The 19,194-nt window shown below is 43.5% G+C and overlaps 1 protein-coding gene across 1 annotated transcript in view; it reads right to left on the reverse strand.

The window, feature by feature from the left end:
- Nucleotides 1–5,856: 5,856 nt before the first annotated feature.
- Nucleotides 5,857–19,194, reverse strand: part of DDC (dopa decarboxylase (aromatic L-amino acid decarboxylase)) — a 62,345-nt gene continuing 49,007 nt past the window's right edge. The window contains exons 10-14 of the mRNA XM_004694503.2: nt 19,031–19,050; nt 15,881–15,979; nt 13,492–13,593; nt 9,837–10,052; nt 5,857–6,194 (exon numbers count right to left, since the gene is read on the reverse strand). Coding sequence (XP_004694560.1) covers nt 9,858–10,052; nt 13,492–13,593; nt 15,881–15,979; nt 19,031–19,050 — 416 coding nt within the window. The 3' untranslated portion in view covers nt 5,857–6,194; nt 9,837–9,857. The remainder of the gene's footprint in view (nt 6,195–9,836; nt 10,053–13,491; nt 13,594–15,880; nt 15,980–19,030; nt 19,051–19,194) is intronic.

Raw genomic sequence — 19,194 nt, forward strand, 5'->3', positions numbered from 1 at the left:
CGAGGTTCTTCATCCAGGAGTCTTTCGTTTATTTCCAGCGATCCCTTTATATACCATTAGGCAGTAGGAGTGGAAGATTAAGGCGGGAAAGGAGGAAGTAGGGATTTTCTCTTGCCACACCGCCTGCAGCAGCCAGATGCTGACACTCCCTTACAAGGGAGTGTGCTAGGGCAGAGAAAGGTCAGGTCGTCCCTGTGGCATCTTAGGCAGATAAACACAAGTCTGTGATGGCTTTATCGGCCCGATCACCTGGCCGCCTTGACACGCACAACAGGGGGCACATCCCCCGGAGCCTCGGGGGTAATGTGCTAACTCGGCACCAACAGACTTGGAGGAGCAGAGAACATGTGAAGAAGCCACATTTGCTTGCTTCTCAGTCTTGGACTTGCACCAGGGAGAAAACATAGGAGAAACTGGGAAGAGACAAGAGTGAGAGACCTGTGGGGAGGCTGACAGTGGCAGACTTTATCTTGACTTGTACTTTGATTTTGCTCTTTCCACCTCAGACTTGTCTGGCCCCTTCTATCTCTTTCCTATGGGTCCCTCCCAGAGGGCCACTTAGATTTGTAGCAAGTTTCCAGGCCTCAGTAGCCTCACTTTGAGCTAACCCTGTTTGGCTAGGCATTTACCCACAAGGGGTGGATAACACTGGGTGATTCACTTGAAAACTATTATCCTTTCTTTTCTTTTCTTTCTATGCACATCAATCATATTAAGTTATTTCACATTAAGACAGTGTTTTGTCTTTATGTGGCAGATAGCAGTACTTATTAAAGAGTTTATAAGCTTCTGGGTCTTGAGTGCCCCTGAGTGTGCCTGCCAACAGAGGCACACAGACTCTTCAAAATAAAGTGAATGTGATTTGCAGACTACTATAGAGTCAGCTCCCTAAATTTCCTACTGGGTATACTTCATTTTAAACTCTCCTCACAAAAGTAGTTCATTTCTGCCTTACCCATCTCTTATAGTGGGATCTGGAACTGACCTCTACAATTTGGACACTGTTCATTTCACATGTCTGCTTTGTGGAACCACACTCAATTTCTCTAAAATGATAGTTCCAAGAGTATCCAGTTTATGCAAGCAACTTATTCTCACCGTGCTTTCTTCATTTTTCTATTCCTTAACTATGATTTAAGTGATGGAAGGCCACACAAAGGTACTGAAGAAATTGACTTTGATTTCAAATGCTCTGGAAAATAAGTTTTCTAATATTTGATACTTGGATGTTTACCTATTTCAGACGAGCAATAAAGCAGTCCTTAGAAGAAAAGCCACTAGCAGTCTCCATTCCTTACTTCAAATACAGACTTTCTAAGTAGCCAGCAATATCAATTTCTGATTTACTGAAATGACTGGACTCCCAAATTGAGGACACAATATGAAGTGAAGGGGAGTTTAAACCTGCCGGACCTTGTGGTCTTTTCCCACATGATGTTTGAGGAAACACAAAGTAACATTTCTTCCCTCCTTTTTGCATTGGGCTTTTCTACAGGCTCCTTTTGTGCATATATTGTTGTCAGGTCAATGATGACATGTTCCTATTTGCACACTATAGAGAGGAAACATGATTCCAGATTTCTTAGGTGTAATATAATATGAACTGTCAGTCTGGAATAGTACTGCAGCTGACAGGATCCTGGATCCCTGGGAATGTGTGGTTTAAAAGCCCTTTTAGGTTTTAGAAGGAACACACTTGACTGTCCCCCAGATGGCGCTAGGATCAGGGTTGGTCTCCAGAAAGACCAAGCCCCCTACCTCCCACCTCCAAGGTAGAGAAAAGAGAGGTGCGAGAGATTAAATCAACCACCAGTAGTCAGTGATGGAACTTCCATTAAAAAAAAAAACAAAAAACTAAATGGTGGTATTTAGAGAGCTTTCAAGGGACACCTAGAGTTGCTGCAAGGGTGCCATGCCCAGCAATGGCATAAGAGCCACCAGGCCTCCCTATCTGCATCTCCTCCCTTTGGTTATTCCTGAGTTAACATCTTTATAATGAACCAGTAAGCATAAGTAATCTAACTTCCTGAATTCTGTATACTGTTCCAGCAAGTTATTGACCCCATAGAGGTGGTCATGGAAACCCCAGCTTATAACTACTCAGTCAGAAGTCTGAGATGCCTGGGGCTTGGGCTAGCTTCTGACATGTGGTCTTTCAAGACTGAGCCCTTAACCTGCAGCACCTTATCCAACTCAACCCATGGTGTCAGTGAATAGGAGAAATCACATTGGAAAAGATACTGAGTATTTGGTACCAGGAGAGAACACCCCTCTAAAGGGTGTCAGAAGTGTTTCCATTTGGTATCAAGATGTTTGTTGTGTTCAGTGTCTGATATAAAGCAAGTGCTGTGAGTACATTTGTTAAATATACTGGAAGGCAGTTCTTTTGGCTTCTGGACAGGGTGGATTAGGGACTGAGTCAATATGATGAACTTGCTTGCAGAGCTCAGGAGGTGGGATGAGTCCCCTAGAATGAGTCACACCCAGTCTGCTGGGTGCACAGCAGAGGAATCTGCCAGAAATGAGCAAGGGGCTAATTCTTCAGTCACTAGGTTAACTTCCTGCTTCCCCTCTGACCTGAACAGCACCCCTAGTCACTTGATCCCCGGTCTCCTGCCTCCAACTCAGGTCTTAAAAATTTTACCGAAGTGTGAAGTGCGCTTGGACAGAGTCATCCCAAATAGCTGGGGCTGGCAGTAGTAATTCTGGTAGCTCATGTTAGCCCCTGCAGCAATCCGACCCAAGATTGTGCAAACCATCTCATTGTAAAATTGAGAAACACCAGCTTCTGCTTACTGATTTTGAGAGAGGAAGTGTCTCAGGACAAGACAGGAATGAAGGATAAAAATTTTCTAAGAATTTTGCTGTTCCCATGGGCTGGTAGACAAGAGGTTAAAAACCTGATGACTTAGGCCTGGACACCTGCTGCCATAAATTTCCTTGGTTTATATGTTCTTTTGTTGGCTTTGTTTTGCTTTTTCTTTTTCACTAATTTTCCCAGCCTGGGCATTTCTGAATGATTTTCCCACAGTTTATCAAGTTTGGCTGCTTTGGGGAAAAGGGTAGTTAAAATATTCAGAAGAAAAAGGGAGTCACAGACTGGAGTGCAGATCAGAGCCTCCAGGAGATGCTCCCCTGGAGGTGGTCAGGAGCCCCGCAGGACCCCTGAGCTGCAGCTGATGGGTGCCCACACTAGCAACAACAAATAGACTTTATCCAAGGCCACTCTCCTTGCTTTCTCAGTCAATAACGTGTCACTCCTTTGTTCTCAAACCCCAGTTCTAAATCTATATAGCCCTCTGCCCCCACACCTCCCAGAGTGTTTTGTGTCAGAGAGGTCTCCCTGCAGCACTCTTTTCTTGCTCTTTCATTAATGAATACATCCTGACTCTGGTGAGAGCCACATTACCCACGTTGTATGACAAGGTCCTGACGTGGGATAAAATCCTGAAATGTCAGAATATTCTACAGCTGGTTCCTGCTAGATTCTTTTTGTTTGTTTATGGCCGTTTCCAAGAAGTATGGTTTGGTTTTGGCCATTCCCAAAAAGCATGGCAATTGTTCAAATATACATTCAATATAAAAATCAATAATTACTTTATGATTGACTGGATTGATTACTATTTCAATAGCATTGTACACATAATGGTATGGTATGTTGTAAAATAATATTCTTCTGCTTGAAGGTGCTGGCACAAATCTAGGTCCCACAAATAATGAGAGACATGTTACAGTCCAAGAATTCTGGGAACCAAAGGCTGAAATCATTTCCTGCCCAATCCTTTTAAGTAACATAGTTTTTAAGTAACATAGTTTTCTTTTAAGTAATAGAGTTAAAAATAAGTTTTTCTACTCTTTTCTTTAACTTTCACCCCAACCTCTTTTCACATAGAAAGGTTTTTTAGATAAGATTAATAGGATAATAATTAGTGACCATCCAAAGAAAGAAATTTTCCCGTAATTCTTATGTTATATATAGAGACTAGGTTGACAAAACAATTACAGAAATAGTGATTAATAGAAGCTCCTTTTATAGATCAAAAAAGCGATTTTTCCTTAGGGACAGGGAAATGTCAGTGCACTCAGCGTTGGTGTTTTTCTGACTCCTAGTTCCTTAACATTAGATCCTGTACATTTAGAATGCATGTTCATTGAGATATTAACAAAATGATTGCTTAAGTTGTAATAGCTGACTGATCACCATAGGAATATTTTGTTTGATGACTGATCACCATAGGAATATTTTGTTTGATGACTGATCGCCATAGAAATATTTTGTCTATTAATGACTGATCACTATAGGAACATTTTGTGTATTACTGTACTTTTTATTAATGAGTGATGAATATCACAGTCTCAATAAAAGTTCAAAAAGACCCGAGCTGTCTTTAAGAAAAATGTGATGATTGTTACACTGATGTAATCCCACCACTTGCTTGTAATGTGTAAATAAAGACTTGCTGAGACAATCAGCAGAAGATGCTTTTACCCTGATCAAGTGTCCGCGTCTCCTCATTTCTCTCACCTTTTCCTTTCTTACCTTGGCTGATGCAGTCCTTTCCTACGGGAGACCCTACCTCAGCAGGAGCTGGATTTCAGCATGACCCTTGCCTGCCCCCACCAGTGTCTGGATTCTTCTTTTCAATCTCTACCATAGGGTCTTGCTTAGGAGCTGGGCCCCTCAGTCCATCCCCCTGGCTCCTGGCAGGTAGAGCAGTGGACAGGGTGGCAGCAGGTTTGCTGCTCACTTACCTGTTTGTTGTGTGTATAGTGGGCGGAGAGGGGGACTGGGATGGGGCTAAAGGCCCTAGGCCTTTTGCCTTGCCCAGTGACAATCATAGTGTTAAGTGTGACCAGATGGGCAATACCACAATGACCTATTGCCCGGAACCGGGCCTTGCATTCAGGTGTAAAGCGCCACTAAAATAAAAACTGAACCTAAAGCCTATATAAGAGACTCTTCCCCTTACAGCACTCCAGTAGCCGCAGACCCCACCCTCGGGAGCTCTGTCTCAGCTGCTGCCCGGGAGCAATAAACTCTACCTTTCAGCTTTTCTGTCTCCTTATTTCTTCCTTGTGGCTGGTCACAGAAATCAGGAGTAAACACATAGCGCTCTTTTTGCAACAGTCCTGGGGTTCCCAGAGGTCCACCCCAGGCCCCCACAATATGACTGAAGTTGAGTCTGGTTCATTGATGGGCAGAGAATGGACAAACTGGGGAAACATGATGGGTGACTGAAGCATTTGCTATATTTTCAGATTTTTTTTAAATCAGTAATTCACATTTGCATAATTATCAGTGGTCTTTCCAGTTAAATTATTATACCAGAAACCCTTTCTGAGCGTGTTTTTGGTAGTTCTGCAGTGTCCAACATACAAGAACTAATTTTGGTATTAAAACACAATTGTTTCTAAAAGCACAAATTTCAAATAAAGGTAAGCTGTTTGGGCACTGGTTATGTTATGGGTATTTATGTTTGTGAGAGCACCTCAGTGGTTTATTAATCATGACACAGATGAAATGAGGAAGCCAAGGCTCCAGGTTAGAGCCTGCCCCATCATATCAGTGTATTGCTTGATTCTGAATTTCTCTCTTTAAAACTTGAAGTCCTTGCAAGTGACACTTCAGTGTAGTTAATGCCTTTAGAACAGTGCCTGACATGTAGTAGGCAGTTTATAAATACTTGTTGAATAAATAAATACCATCTAAAAATATTCAAGGATGCCTTATCTCAGATATTAGGAATGTCTAAGTCCATAGTACAATAATTCTTTTGGTATAATGTAGAACCGGAGGCTTATCAGACATAATTATCATTGCACTTCAGATTGTTTATTAAGCATTAAGTCACACTAAAGAACAATTTAAGGGCCATAGGTATAATCTCATAACAACAGATTGCCCTAGGAAGTATTTCAGTTATCCTGTCCCACAGCACTCACTGCTTAAGAGCATGAAAAACTATGATTTTTTTTTAATCACAGCCAAATAATGAATAAAAGCTATTCCACTCGATTAACTTTAAATGAAGCAAATAATATTTCTTCATTGATGAGTGACTGGATATAATCACAGCTTCTGGATGACTTTGGAGGAAGAAACGCGTGGCTACATACAAGCAGGTTTCCATGGAATCAGAATGATTTTTCTGTCATTCTGGTTTTCAGATATACTTCTTTTCAACTTTTGATCTCTATAAGAAACAAAAATTAACATACGGGTGTATTAAAAAATGAACAATCAGAATTTTCAAATGATTATCGCAATATTATGATTAATAAAAAATATATATTTTTCATGTGTCCTTGAGACTTACCTCCTGATTCATTAACTTCGAAATCCTCCTGTAGAAGGAAGAGTGAGCAGCAACATCAGAGCCAGTGGGTGGCGCTCAAAGCCAAGTCCTTGTAGAAGGAGGCGCTCAAACTGCCTCTTCCCGGCCCCAATACCCCTCCCCCACCCCATGATGAGAGATTGGGACAAGTGAGGTGATTGTGTTTATGTTATGTTTTTCGTTTTGTTTGTGTGTGTGTGTTGTTTTTGGTTTTGTTTTGTTTTTTGTAGTAAACTGTTGGGGCCTTGAGAGTTAAGCAACTGAGGTTATTGGCTATTAAGAGAATAGTGAAGGGTGGTGTGTGGAGAAGCTTCCAGTTTATCATGCAGGGCTGCAGATTGTCTTTCTAGGTTTCTGCTCAGCTGATACTATTGAAGATAGGACAGACTGCATCTGGCCATGGAACTGCCTGTAATTTCTCATTTTCTCTCTCAGCTCTCCCTTTTCTCCTTGTGTAAATAAATTTGTTATTGTTTCCCTTCATTGTCTGCTTTTGGGTTCTGTCCTGCATTTTTAAGAAGGGTGTTGAAGATGCACGGACCAGGTCAAACCCAGGAATTGCTAAGTAAAGAGAATAACAAATGTGTTTTCTTTTATGTGAATGAGGTGACTTGTAAATCCTCTGAGATGGAGCTGGTTGCCAAGGAAACCAACAGGGCCTCCCTTCCCCCTCAAGCCAGGGGGTGGGATGAAAGTTCCAATTCTCTGAACTTGGAACTTTCATCCCACCCCCTGGCTTGAGGGGGAGGGGAGGCAGTGGGTAACCAAAGGGACAAGTTCAGAGTTTCCAGGTTACTGAACACCTAAGTAGCAGTTTGGGGGGAATTGGCACACCTGGGGAGGGCACGGGACCTCTTAACTTTGTCCCAAGGCTTATCATTTGGTTGTTTCTGAGGTATTGGCTTTTATTAAAATAACCCACTAACTAGTGATAAAAATGTTTCTCTGACTTCTGGGAAGCCCCAGCAAATTAACTGGGCCCAAGGGAGGGATCTGTGGGATCTCCAGGTCTCTAACCAGTTGATCAGAAGCACAGGTAACAATGTGACCCCGTGACTGGTATCTGCTGTGGGGTGGGAGTATTGGACCTGTATTGAACCAAGCTAACACCATTTTGTGCTAACTGCCTTTTCTGCTTCTGTATCCTGCTTGCTGCTTGCTGAGATAGGAAATTCCCCAAATAACTTTGCTGTAAGAGGAAGAAAACTTGTAAAATTGATTACCATCTTCAACAAGACCAGGACACGGGTCATATGATCCTAGGGCCTACTGCAAGAATGTTATCTCTGTAACAACTGTAACAGTGTGGCGTAGGAAAAGGGGAAGTTCCAGGTTCCTTGCCCCACCCAGAAGGTGGGTGGAGCTGAGCAGAATAAAAGGAGAGAAGAGAAGGAAGCTGGATAGAGAGGCAGAAGGAGACCTGAGGAAGCCACATGGAGCAGCAAGCATGTGATGAAGAAGCCATGCTTGTTTCCTGACCCTGGACTGGTTAAGGCAGATGTGGGTGAAATACCAGTAGGGAGGTGACTATGGCAGTGTTTACATTGATTTTTATTTTGCTCTTTTCCTCCCAGATTTGTCTGGCCACTTCTGACCCTTTTCCATGGGTCCTGACCAGAAGGTACTTTAGTCTTGTGGCGGGCTTTCAGGCCTTGCTTTGGGCCAATTCCTTTTGGGTTGACTTTTGCCCATGAGGGGATGGGTAACTTTAGGTGTATGATTTAGAAATTATATTCTTTGTGTTCTGTATTGTATAGTCACTGTATTAAAGTCCCTTTTCATTAAAGTTTTATATGTTTTGTCTTGACACGGCGGATGGCAGAACCCACTTAAAGCAGGGGCTTCAGGGGTGTCCCTCTCTCCCTGTCCTGAAACAGAGAACCCACAGACAAGCAACCTAATTCACATTGGGGTGTCCCATAACAGATTTTCTGTCCTGTATCAGATTTGGAGGGCCTGCAACACAACTAAGTTTCGTTTCCTTGCTTGTAGTGTATAAAAACTGGTTTCTGTAACTGCCACACTCTCTAGAGGGTGTTGGTCCCTGCTGGCCGGTATTCTGAAGCCCAAATTAAATCTTGAATCTCTGTCTCCATGTTGCCTGACTGCTTTCTTCCAGCGGCTCCAAGAGGAGCTATCTTATGAAATAGTCCTTAATCCAACTGAATTGAATTGTAGGAAAGCCAACTAGTGTCCTGTTCTGGAAAATAGAAATAGTTCCTTCTTTCTTTCGGAGATATGACCATAGATTTGACATTATAACCTCAAATAAACACAAGTAAAACCAAGGTATTAAGATTTTCATTGCACTAATTTATCTAGCCAAAGCTTATGGTTTCTTTTATACCTTTTATATTAAAAAATATTTAATCCATTCTTTTGAACTGATAACAAGCATAATGATGCCACAGTTCCTCTGACTTTTTTTTTTTCTTTTGAACTGATAACAAGCATAATGATGCCACAGTTCCTCTGACTTCTTACAGACTTATGCCCTCCTTTCTGATAATTTTCAAAGCAACTTATGTGGGCAGATGGAAATAGGAGCCTATGGTACCCCCTGCTGAGATACATGTAGACTGAAGGTTGTAGAAATGCTTATCAGGAATGTTCAGCTAGTATGTTTTTGCTTTGCATGCATCTTCCAGCAGCTCTCTCCCCATATCCACACACATTCTTAGCTCAGAACAATGCAATAATTTGAAAAAAAGGAGCCTCTCCCCAGGACTTTCCAGAGATACTCATGATATTGAGTGGGAGTTGGCTCTGGGCAGGATGACTTCCCAGTGATGAACAATGAGTCTTTTAGAAAGGCCATAGCAGGTAAAAGACCTGGTAGGTCAGGACAAGCTTTGGCCAAGAAGGTAGATGTTTGACATTGCCAGTCAGAAGTCATAGGTAGACCTCCCATAAGTAAAACACAGTTTCTAACTTTTGATTTTTTTTTTTGAGTACTATAATATTTCAGGTATTTATAATTAAAGTTCAGAGTAAAGAAGATAGAACTGTATGCAATCAGTAAAATAAATAAGACACTGAGGGTCTAGATCTCTCAGTAGATTATGGTAAGTGGGCAATGGGGATAAAAAAGAGGTCGGGAATTAAGGGAGATGATCACAAGGCCCCATCTACCACCTGCCTCCCCCAACATGGGGTGAAAAGACAGAAAAAAAATAATGGAAGAAAGTAGAAAAACTCCAGTGGGGATGGCATTCTTATCACAACCTAATATGGGGGATTTAAGGTGGATACAACTCCTCTAGACATCATTTTAAAGACCCTTCCTGTTGTCAATCCTGCATCGTTTCCATGTGCTGCCTATAAGTTAACACTGATGATTTCAGGGTTTCCATGGCCTGCAGGATGAATCTTCACAAACGTGAGAAGCTTAGTAGTCCAGAAATTTCTCTCTATTGTCTCAGATTGGACAGAAAAACATTCTATCTTACTCTTTTAGGAAGAAACATGCCATGCAGTGTTGAAGCAGGAGGTAGCACTTACCACGGTCTCTCACTTTTGCTCCTATTCTGCTTGAAGCAGGTCTGTCGCCAGCTCCTTGATGTGCTCCCAGGCAAGCTGCACGTGGGCAGACTCCACAGTGCGAGAGCAGATGGCAAAACGCAGCACGAATTTGTCTCTGAGGTGACAAGGGACCAAATGGATTTTTTTGGCACTGTTTATTCTTTCCAGAAGAGCTTCATTCAGTTTGTTGGAACCCTGAAGACATTCAGAGGAGACACTCAGATTACTGAAGACTCCAAATTCTACTCATCACAAATGAAGACTTGAGTTTGGCAACTCTACAACATACCAAAGAAAGAAGCCAGAATGCCACTTGTCTTTCACTTAAAAAGTGAACAGTTCATCTAGGTAGTGTGATGTGACTCAAGAGACTGTAGCCTCTCCCTACAAGATAATTTCTTTATGTTCTATCATGCAGTCAAAAGAGGACACTTCTGTACAAAAACCTACTCAAAATGGATAAAAGACTTGGACATAAGACCTGAAGCCATAAAATATATAGAACAAAATATAGGCAGAACTCTGCATGACATACATTCAGTAGCATCTTTAAAGACACATGCCCCAAACAAAGAAAATGAAGGAAAAGGTGAGCAGCTGGGACTACATCAAATTAAAAGGCTTCTGTACAGAAAAAGAGACAATCAAAACTAAGAGACACCCCACTGACTAGGAATTTTTTTTCATACAATACTATTGATAAGGGACAGATTACAAAGAGCTCACACAATTCAACAAAAACAAAGTTAATGACCCAGTCAAAAAATGGACAAGGAGCTAAAAAGACACTTCTCCAAAGAAGAAATGCAAATGGCCAACGGGTACATGAAAATGTTGAACACACTTGTAACCAGGGAAATGCAATCAAAACCATAGTGAGATACCACCTTGCACAAGTAAGAATGGCATATATCAACAAATCAGAAAACAGCAAATGCTGGCAAGGATGTGGAGGAAAAGGAACTCTCCCTCACTGCTGGTGGGAATGCAAACTGGTGCAAGCATTATGGAAATCTGTGGAAGTTCCTCAAAGTACTAAAAATGTAACTTCCATGTGACTCAACAATTCCACTCCTAGGTTTCTACCCAAAGGAAACAAAAACATTAATTCAAAAGGATATCTGCACCCTTATGTTTACTGCAGCATTATTTACAATAAGTAAGATATGAAAACAACCCAAATGCCCAAATGACTATGTCAAGAAGATGTGCTATATACACACAGTGGAATACTCTTCAGCAATCAGAAAAAGATAAACTCATACAATTTGCAGCAACATGGATGGAGCTAGAAGGGGTTGTGCTCAGTGAAATAAGCCAGAAGGGAAAACATATATATATATATGGATGATTTCACTTATAGGAGGAATGAGGGGAGCCAAATAAGGGATTGGAAAGAACAATAATTATAATAAACTAAACACCAAAATTAACAGGCAGCTATTAATCAGAGACACTGCAGGAGAGAGGGAGGAGAGAGATCAAAACGGGGAGGAAATGTGTTCTTACATAACTATGGTGATGGTGCATTATTAAAATATTGGAATGTTGCTTGTGGTTAGAAACTAACAGGATGTTGTTGAAGGCCCTGGATGTTATCAGAAGTCCAGGCACCAGGAGGACATTGCTTGAAAACTAACTGAATGTTATCAGAGGCCCTGGATGTTGTCAGAAGCCCAGGCGCCAGCAGGACATGACTTGCAGTTACCACCTGCACGAAGGAGGATCTGAGAGTGGCTCATCCTAATGGACTACGTACTTTGGAAATTTCCCAGTCCTCGAATTTCACTATATAAGACCCTCTGTTCAGAGGCTTGGGGTCCATCCCGTCTGCACAAGACCGCTGTGTTGGTACACTCCAGAGATCGGACCCTAGCCCGGGCTAGCAATAAAGGCTTGTACTTGTCTTTTGCATCGGTTCTGTGTCTCAGCATTTCTTGGACTCTAACATTATGGGTGTATTGGTAGTGGGAATTTTGCAGGGATTACACCTGAAAAGAGAAAGCATGCATTGTACAAAAAGGAAGAATGATGTAAAAAATGGTTGTTATGGAGGTAGGAAGTGAGCTGTGCTGTCTGAGTAACACGCATCCTTCATGCACCAGAAGCCACAGGTTCCACAGCAGAAAACTTGTGTCAGCTAAAGAGAACCCTGGACTTCTGAAAGTGACTCTCCATGTCACACAGAGGAGTGGTCAGAGAGCACACACATGGGGGTTTGGCGTCGCCATGAATTATAAGAAGTTTAACCTTTGCATGCTAAATGAAAGAAGCCTGTCACAAAAGGCAAGACAGTGATGGGCCCATTTATAAGATGGCCCAGAAGAGATAAAGACCAAAACCAGATAGTGGGGGCTGCTAATGGGCAGGTGGTTTCTTTTGTCGGGGACAAATATGTTCTAAAATTTGATTCTGCTCAAGCCCATGGATAGGCTAGTATATTAAAATATACTAAAATTACTAAAATCTACACTTCAAACAAAGTATATGTTAGGGAAACAGTATCACAATTTAACTATTAAAATTTTTATACGGAGGTCCTAAAAGAACACTCGTAAATGTAAATGCAAAAGCAAAACAACTGTTTGGTGGTAGACATGGCTAAACAGGACAACGTTGGGTGATTCCATGGAACAGGCACTGGGACGTCAGGGGTAGACACTGCTTCCCATGTCTTCCCAGTGCCTCGTTTCTGTGCCTCTGCACACTCTCAACTCTCTCTACTTTATGCTGAGACAGCTGGTACATCCCCACCCCTACCATACTGCCAGCTGGATGTCAGCATTCTACTCTCTCTGTGTTGCTTCTAGACTTTTCTGTGACTGGTTGTCATCACCTCAAGGCTCCAAGTATTATGAGAGAAGGGCATGGAAAAGGAGCCACATTTCTCTTGGCAACACCTTGACCATGCTACTGAGTCACTGTTACCTCTCCTGATGCTCTTCTTGGACTTAAACAGGAGCCATGTAGAGGGGAGATCCTATCCTGTGAAAGCAGACTTGGCTAGAGGGAAGTCAGGTAAAAGGCGATAGTCCAGACTCATTCTACAAGGTAGATTCATAAATGGCATATGTGCTGATCAGCCTGAGGTCCTTTCAATAAATTCAGTCAAGGATCACACTAAGTTGGCCCAAGACCTCAGCCCTCCAAGCTCCTCTCACAGAGCACACCAGTCACCAGGTAGCCACAGACCAGCCCTCCTCGACCACCTGGAAAGGGGGCTATTAGGGTGCAGGTGGCATGTCTGGGCTGGGGTCTGAGACTAGCATTTCTCACTGTCTCCCAGATGATGCTGATGTTGTCCACGACGATACTCTGGGCAGACATAGAAGCAGAGATGTGCAGAGATGTCTGGATGGAGAAAAGGCTGAGGACCAAAGAGCTATATGACCAAGAAGCTTAAAGGACACCCAGGGAACAGTGAAGAGGACACAGAGAGAGTGTGACTGTGCGCAGGAAATATTTGGGAGTCAAGTGGGGTCAAGACCAGGAAGCTTAGAGAACATACTGGAAATACAAACTGGGTGTTTTGTCTCTGGGGAGCAGAGGCATATTTTAAACACAGAGGTTATAAAGGATAATTTCCACTTTATTACAAAGAAAATGAAGATGAGTGGAATTGACTCCAACCTACCCTTAGCCGAAAGCAGACCAGACCCAGGGTGACTTCTGCGCAGATTTCAAAGCGGGGATCCTGCTGCACCAAAGACTCAAACTCATGAGACAGCTGGACATGCTTGAAGGGAAAGACGAAAATCTGTTTGAGTTTCTCATCTCCACTTAATTCTCAGCTTAACCATCTAGAAAACCTTATTAGACTGCATATCTATAATTCATTTATATGCTTTTAGCTATTTTCACATGTTTATGCCAACACTTACCAGCTGTTACCACATAGGTTGAGAAAAAAATATATTAGCATGGGGGAAGGGCCAGGTTCTTCAGGAAGACGTCAAGCACCGTTTTTTTTTTGTTTGTTTGTTTGTTTGTTTTTGTTCTGGGAATTGTTTTGTTCCACCAAAACCATTTCTTCTAATTTTGGAGTAAGCTTTGTGAAGAGGTATTTGAACATTCTAGAACAGACAGGCTAACATCTATGGAATGGCCCACAGTAACAACTGTGGAGTAGTCCACAGTAACATCTGTGGGGTGCTGGCTGAGGACAGAGCACTTTGCCATCATGTTATCTTCACGGCCATCTATACCCAAAATGGGCTACACCCATTTTGCAGATAAGGAAACTGAGGCCGCGAGTCTACTGTGTTGACCTAACTTCCATCTTCAGCTATTCTGTTCAGTTATTCAGCCACAGTGTTTATCATCAAGAGATGGAAATCAAATGTCATATTCAAAAACTGCCTTCTCTCAGAATAAGCTACCATATTTGATTTCTAAATGTTCATGGAGCTCAAAAGCTGACTCTTATAGTTTGTGATCTGAGAACAAGCTCTCACATGTTTTTCCCATTTAAAAATTCAGGCATCCTGCATGTACTGTCACTTGTGTGGTGCTCAGGGAGTTTCTAAGCACCAAGTGTCACTGCTAGAAGACTTATTAGGACTGAAATCTTATATAATAGGTTCAGTCACATAACAAACCAGCCACTAGAGGGACCCAGAGCCTCTGGCTGGCCTGTGATTCCAGTGCCAGGCCAAGGAGACATACAGCTGCTCAGGGAAAGCTTTGATCATCCAGCACCCACACAGGAATGGGGTCTTACTCAGAGTGAGGCACGGAGTATTTAAACATAAAAAACTCAATCACACCCAGTTGTTCATGGGCGTAAAGCTGAAATCAGTATGAAGAGACAAACCGTTAGTTTTTCTGCAAAGAAGCTTAGACCTCCCTCATGACAATGGGAAGAGGGGGATCTTTTACCCATAAACCCAAACACACACTTCTTTACTAGTTCTATTCCCATCGTGCTTACAATCCCACATTTATCACAATAGTCTTGGAAGGCAGGCACAGGTCAGCTGTGGCTTCTGGAGTCGCCGAGCCAAAGCTTGCAGACTGATGCCTTGCACCTTGCCCTGCCACAGAGGAGTGTCCTGAGGACATTCTGCCCTGCCCACAGCTGCACAGCTTCGGTACTAGGACAGAAGATGAAGGGCTGAGACGTCACTGTCACCGGAGTTGGAAACCAGGGCCTGCCCTGTTCCTGTGAAAACTGAGGGCTTCTGTGCACTCAGAGGAAGGAAGAGAATGCGAGCTATCATTGGACTTCAGTGGGTCTTTGCAGATAAACGGGTGGCCCTGGGCAAGTTGATGGGGTCTGGGATATACCGGTATTTCTCAAATTTTTCTTTCTCTCTTTCTTTCTTTCTTTCTTTTTTTTAATGTGTAGAAGAACTGGGGTGTTAGGCAAGAAGTGCAAGTGTTGAGCGTGTTCACCAGAAACAGAGAGGTGGCAAAACAGGCAGATGAACTGAAGTACACTGAGAAGGGGACCATCAGTCAAGACAGATGTCTGCTATGCCATATGTGGGTTAACTCCTGAGCCAGGGATCAAACTCAGGCCGTAGTGCTGCCAGCACCGAGACTAACACCTAAGCCACGATGGAGGCTCCCAGTTCTCAAATGTCAAAGCTTATCATGGCTAGTGCATTTACCAGTCCAAACGGAGGCTGCTAGGATCCTCAGGAGACCAGCAATACACACACTGAAAGTTGGGGACTTGTTTGAAAACCACAGAGAATCAAACCACAGGACACCTACCACCACTCAACATAGAGATTCTCCTCTGCTGGAGAAAAGCCTGTTGTACGCTCACTAGTGCCACTGTTGCCTGGGCCTGGCTTCTGTGAGTTGTGGCTCAAGAATCAGCTCTGCAGTGTGAACTCTGTCATCATCTCCCAGAGCTCTTAACTTACACTCTCCATGGAAGCATCTAAAGGGTCACAGTCAAGCATGTCTCTCCCAATGGTCCAAGCCTACTTTGACTACTTTTGCTTATCAAAGCATCTTAATTTGCTTCTAGAGGCCTCTGGTGCTCCCCAGATAAACAACAAAAAAACAGTCACCTTACGGATATAGGCCTGCAGGCCCTTGACTCCATACATCCTGAAAACAAACCACATCTTCAAGGAACGAAATCTTCGACCCAGCGGTAACTGCCAGTGCTGAAATAAAACACAGAGGAGGCCTGTGTGAGGAATGTTGGAGCAGCTTTCCTTTGTGACTTTGGGCCCGCCTGTCTCTCTTGGAGGCAGCCATTGCTTCCTGACAATCACCCCTCCAGCTGCCATGACCCAGGCGGTAGCAAAGCCAACAGCGCCACAAGCTGTGTAGACAGAAAGAGGTTTTCTTTGCAAAGCTCAGAAACAGACAGGAGTGGGCGCACTGGTTTTCACCGGGCTCACTCAGGGAGGGTTGTGGAATCCACAGCGGACTTGGACTCAGATACAAGGTGACAGACAGGGAGGATGTGCCGGCTCCTGGGGACCTTACAGCCCAGCGGGAGTGGGGAGTGGGAAGGGCCTGTCAGTGGCTTCTCTGCCTCCAGGGAGGAAGCAGCAGAAACCCACACCCTGTACTGCACGTTTCTGCTGATGTCTTGGCACCATTTTTTTGCGCACTTTTCTCTTCCTGCCCTATTAATGGCCATGGAAGTTGCCCATCCTCTCCCTAGAAAAGACATCTGACAATAGGCTGGGCCTCACATAAGCATTCCCTCTGATTTCCTAGATTTTTCTGTATTTGCCAATTGAGCTCCTCCTGCTGTGGACCTCTCCCATGGTCATAAATGTACTGATGCAAACAAAGGGTGTCAGGTGGGAAGGACACTGGGTCCATTTGAGGAAAAAAAAAAAAATAGTGGCATTATTGTGACTTTTTAAATAGTCCCAGTTCTTTCAGAGCTTATAAAGGAGACACAGAGGGTGACTTTCTCTTTCTCTCTTATTCCTGGCCCCTCTGCACAGAGCAGGGCTGAGACACAGGCTTCCTTTGGGGCAGCAGCACCCTCACCCAGGGCTGCCTGAGCAGGGTGGGCAAGGGGGTAATAACATTGGGGGGGGGGCTTCCCCAAAGGCATACCATTTCCTAACTGCAGTTGCAGCAGTGGGCCTGCACAGGGAGGCCTCAGCACAGGGTCCTCTGTTTCCACCAGGCGCTGCACTAGGTGGAGTTGTGAATTTATCTCATGACAACTGCTAGAAGCAGGGTTCCTTTTACTGAAGAGGAAGTGGGCAGGGAGAGGCTGTGGGACTCAACCAAACTCACAGAGCCCAAGAGTGGCAGAGCCCAAAGGCAGCCCCTGGAGCAGAGCTGTCTTTATTTGGCAGAAATTTATTTATTGTCTTTGAATTTGTGAGTTGTTAGGGATCTTCAGTAAAATAAGCTAACTTGAGTTTTTGGAAAATCAAAAAGAGGCATCTGTATCACCACACTAACTAAACAACCAAGGAACTAACACCTGACTAGTTAAACCAGGCTCTCTATCATTGCTCGGTCAGATGCCACCATCCAAAATCACTCCTCTCCAAGCTGACCTCGTGGAAATCAAAATGGGATTTAAAGCTAACATTTCAAGGAATAAAGGGAAACACGATTTCCACAGTTGAAGTAAAAATGCATAGTTCAACTGAGTACTCATTTAAACGTGGCCCTAAAATGTTGCCAACTTCTTCTGCAGTGGCTGGGCCAGAACAGGGCGTATTATTCCCATGGGAGCTTAGGTCATCAGTGTAGCCAGCCTCTGCCCATCCAAGACTGTATTTTGAAGGGAAAGAGACTCTGTCTTGTTTGCTGCTTTATTCCCAATTCCTCACCTGCTTCAGAGCAGCTATTCCCTGATGTCTATGGAATATTGACAATATGTTTAAATGACAGGAGAAAATCTCATGCACAGGTCACATTTTGATGTAGAGGACTGTTAGGATTCAGAACTTTTTGGAGTTCAAATGAGTGATTTTTAGGTATTTTCCCCTCCACCTTTGAAATTTAAAAAAAAACAATCTTCCATATTTTCTGTATTTTGACCCAATTTGGTAAGCAATCCAAAGGGCCTAGAACACAGTGTCTTTGTCCAAATAGCTTAGGGGTGAAGGAGCTGGGTGTGGAGCGCCAGAGGTAGCAATCAGAAAGGGCACAATGTTACTACCCACTACCTAAAATTGCAAATCTGGTTGGTTGCAGAAGGACTTGGCTGAAGGAGGAAGGTGACACTGTGTCTATGAGGAGGGGAGGGAAGGTCCAACATTCATAACCCCAGACTGGAGCCCCAAGAGTGTCCACATCCAAGCCTCGGAGCCAGGTTCCTCCATGCCTCTACCACCCCCCGTTTTCATTCCTGTTGGTGAGTATCTATGACCTACTATTTTGTGGGAGTGATATTCTGAGGACTAACATATATACATTAGTTTTTATGAGACCATAACACTCCCAAATAATCTCTCAAATCTCTTCAATCGATCCTTCCTAAAATACTTTCATTCACTCTTGGATGAACCCTGAAATATTTCCTGAGATATACTGTGCCACCCCTGCTATTTCCAGGGGGCAGCAGACTAGAGTGTAGTTTTCCCAGAGGACCTCACAGACCAGGTGTATGTCGGTGTATATCAAGGCAGCAGCTTCCACACACACCGAGACAGAAGCTGATGGGCCAGAGGAAGCTGTGTGCATCTCATGTGTATCTTATATGTTGCCCACTTATAATGCTGGGACTTCCTATCCTGAAGAAGGAGAAATGTTATAAGGAAGAAGCTGGAACAGCAGACGGCTAGCAGAGGAGCTGGAGATTCCCTTAGGACAGAAACAGTCATCGGAGAAGAGGAGATGTCTTAGATCTGGGATGGCTGTTCCTTTGAGTATCCAGTCAGACAGAGCCTGTCATCTCAGAACTTCTTATGCCCTGACTCTTCATTCTCCCACACCCCTCTGGGCGCCAGCTCCCTGCACAAAGACAGAGGATGTGACCTAAGGACGGCACCTTTGATACCCAAGGAGTCAGAGTACTCAAGTTTCTGCCCCTTCTTGAGGACGGTAAGACCACTTTTTAACTTAGACTGCAGTTGAAGTTTCAATAGAGTTGCCCCTGCCTCATCTAGTGTGCTAGTTTATAACTCGCTAGAAGATGTCTTCTAGCATTCCAGCTGTTAGGGCTGCCAGCTATCTGCATTTTGGATTACCACAGACTTGGGATTCCCCCAGAAAAACCTTCCACTTACCCTGTAGTCAGTGATCAGTCCTGGAAGAGAGAGAAAGAACACAGAAAGCATTAGACATCTGTACTGATGTGTAAACCTCATCTTCTTGCATCCTGCCCATCATCTCCTGAGCCACACATTAAACTATTGAGGCCAGGGGCTGGGGCCTTTTCCCCCCTCCCCAA

The sequence above is a fragment of the Condylura cristata genome, unplaced genomic scaffold (assembly GCF_000260355.1).
Source record: "Condylura cristata isolate star-nosed mole 26May11 unplaced genomic scaffold, ConCri1.0 scaffold00044, whole genome shotgun sequence".
NCBI lineage: Eukaryota > Metazoa > Chordata > Mammalia > Eulipotyphla > Talpidae > Condylura > Condylura cristata.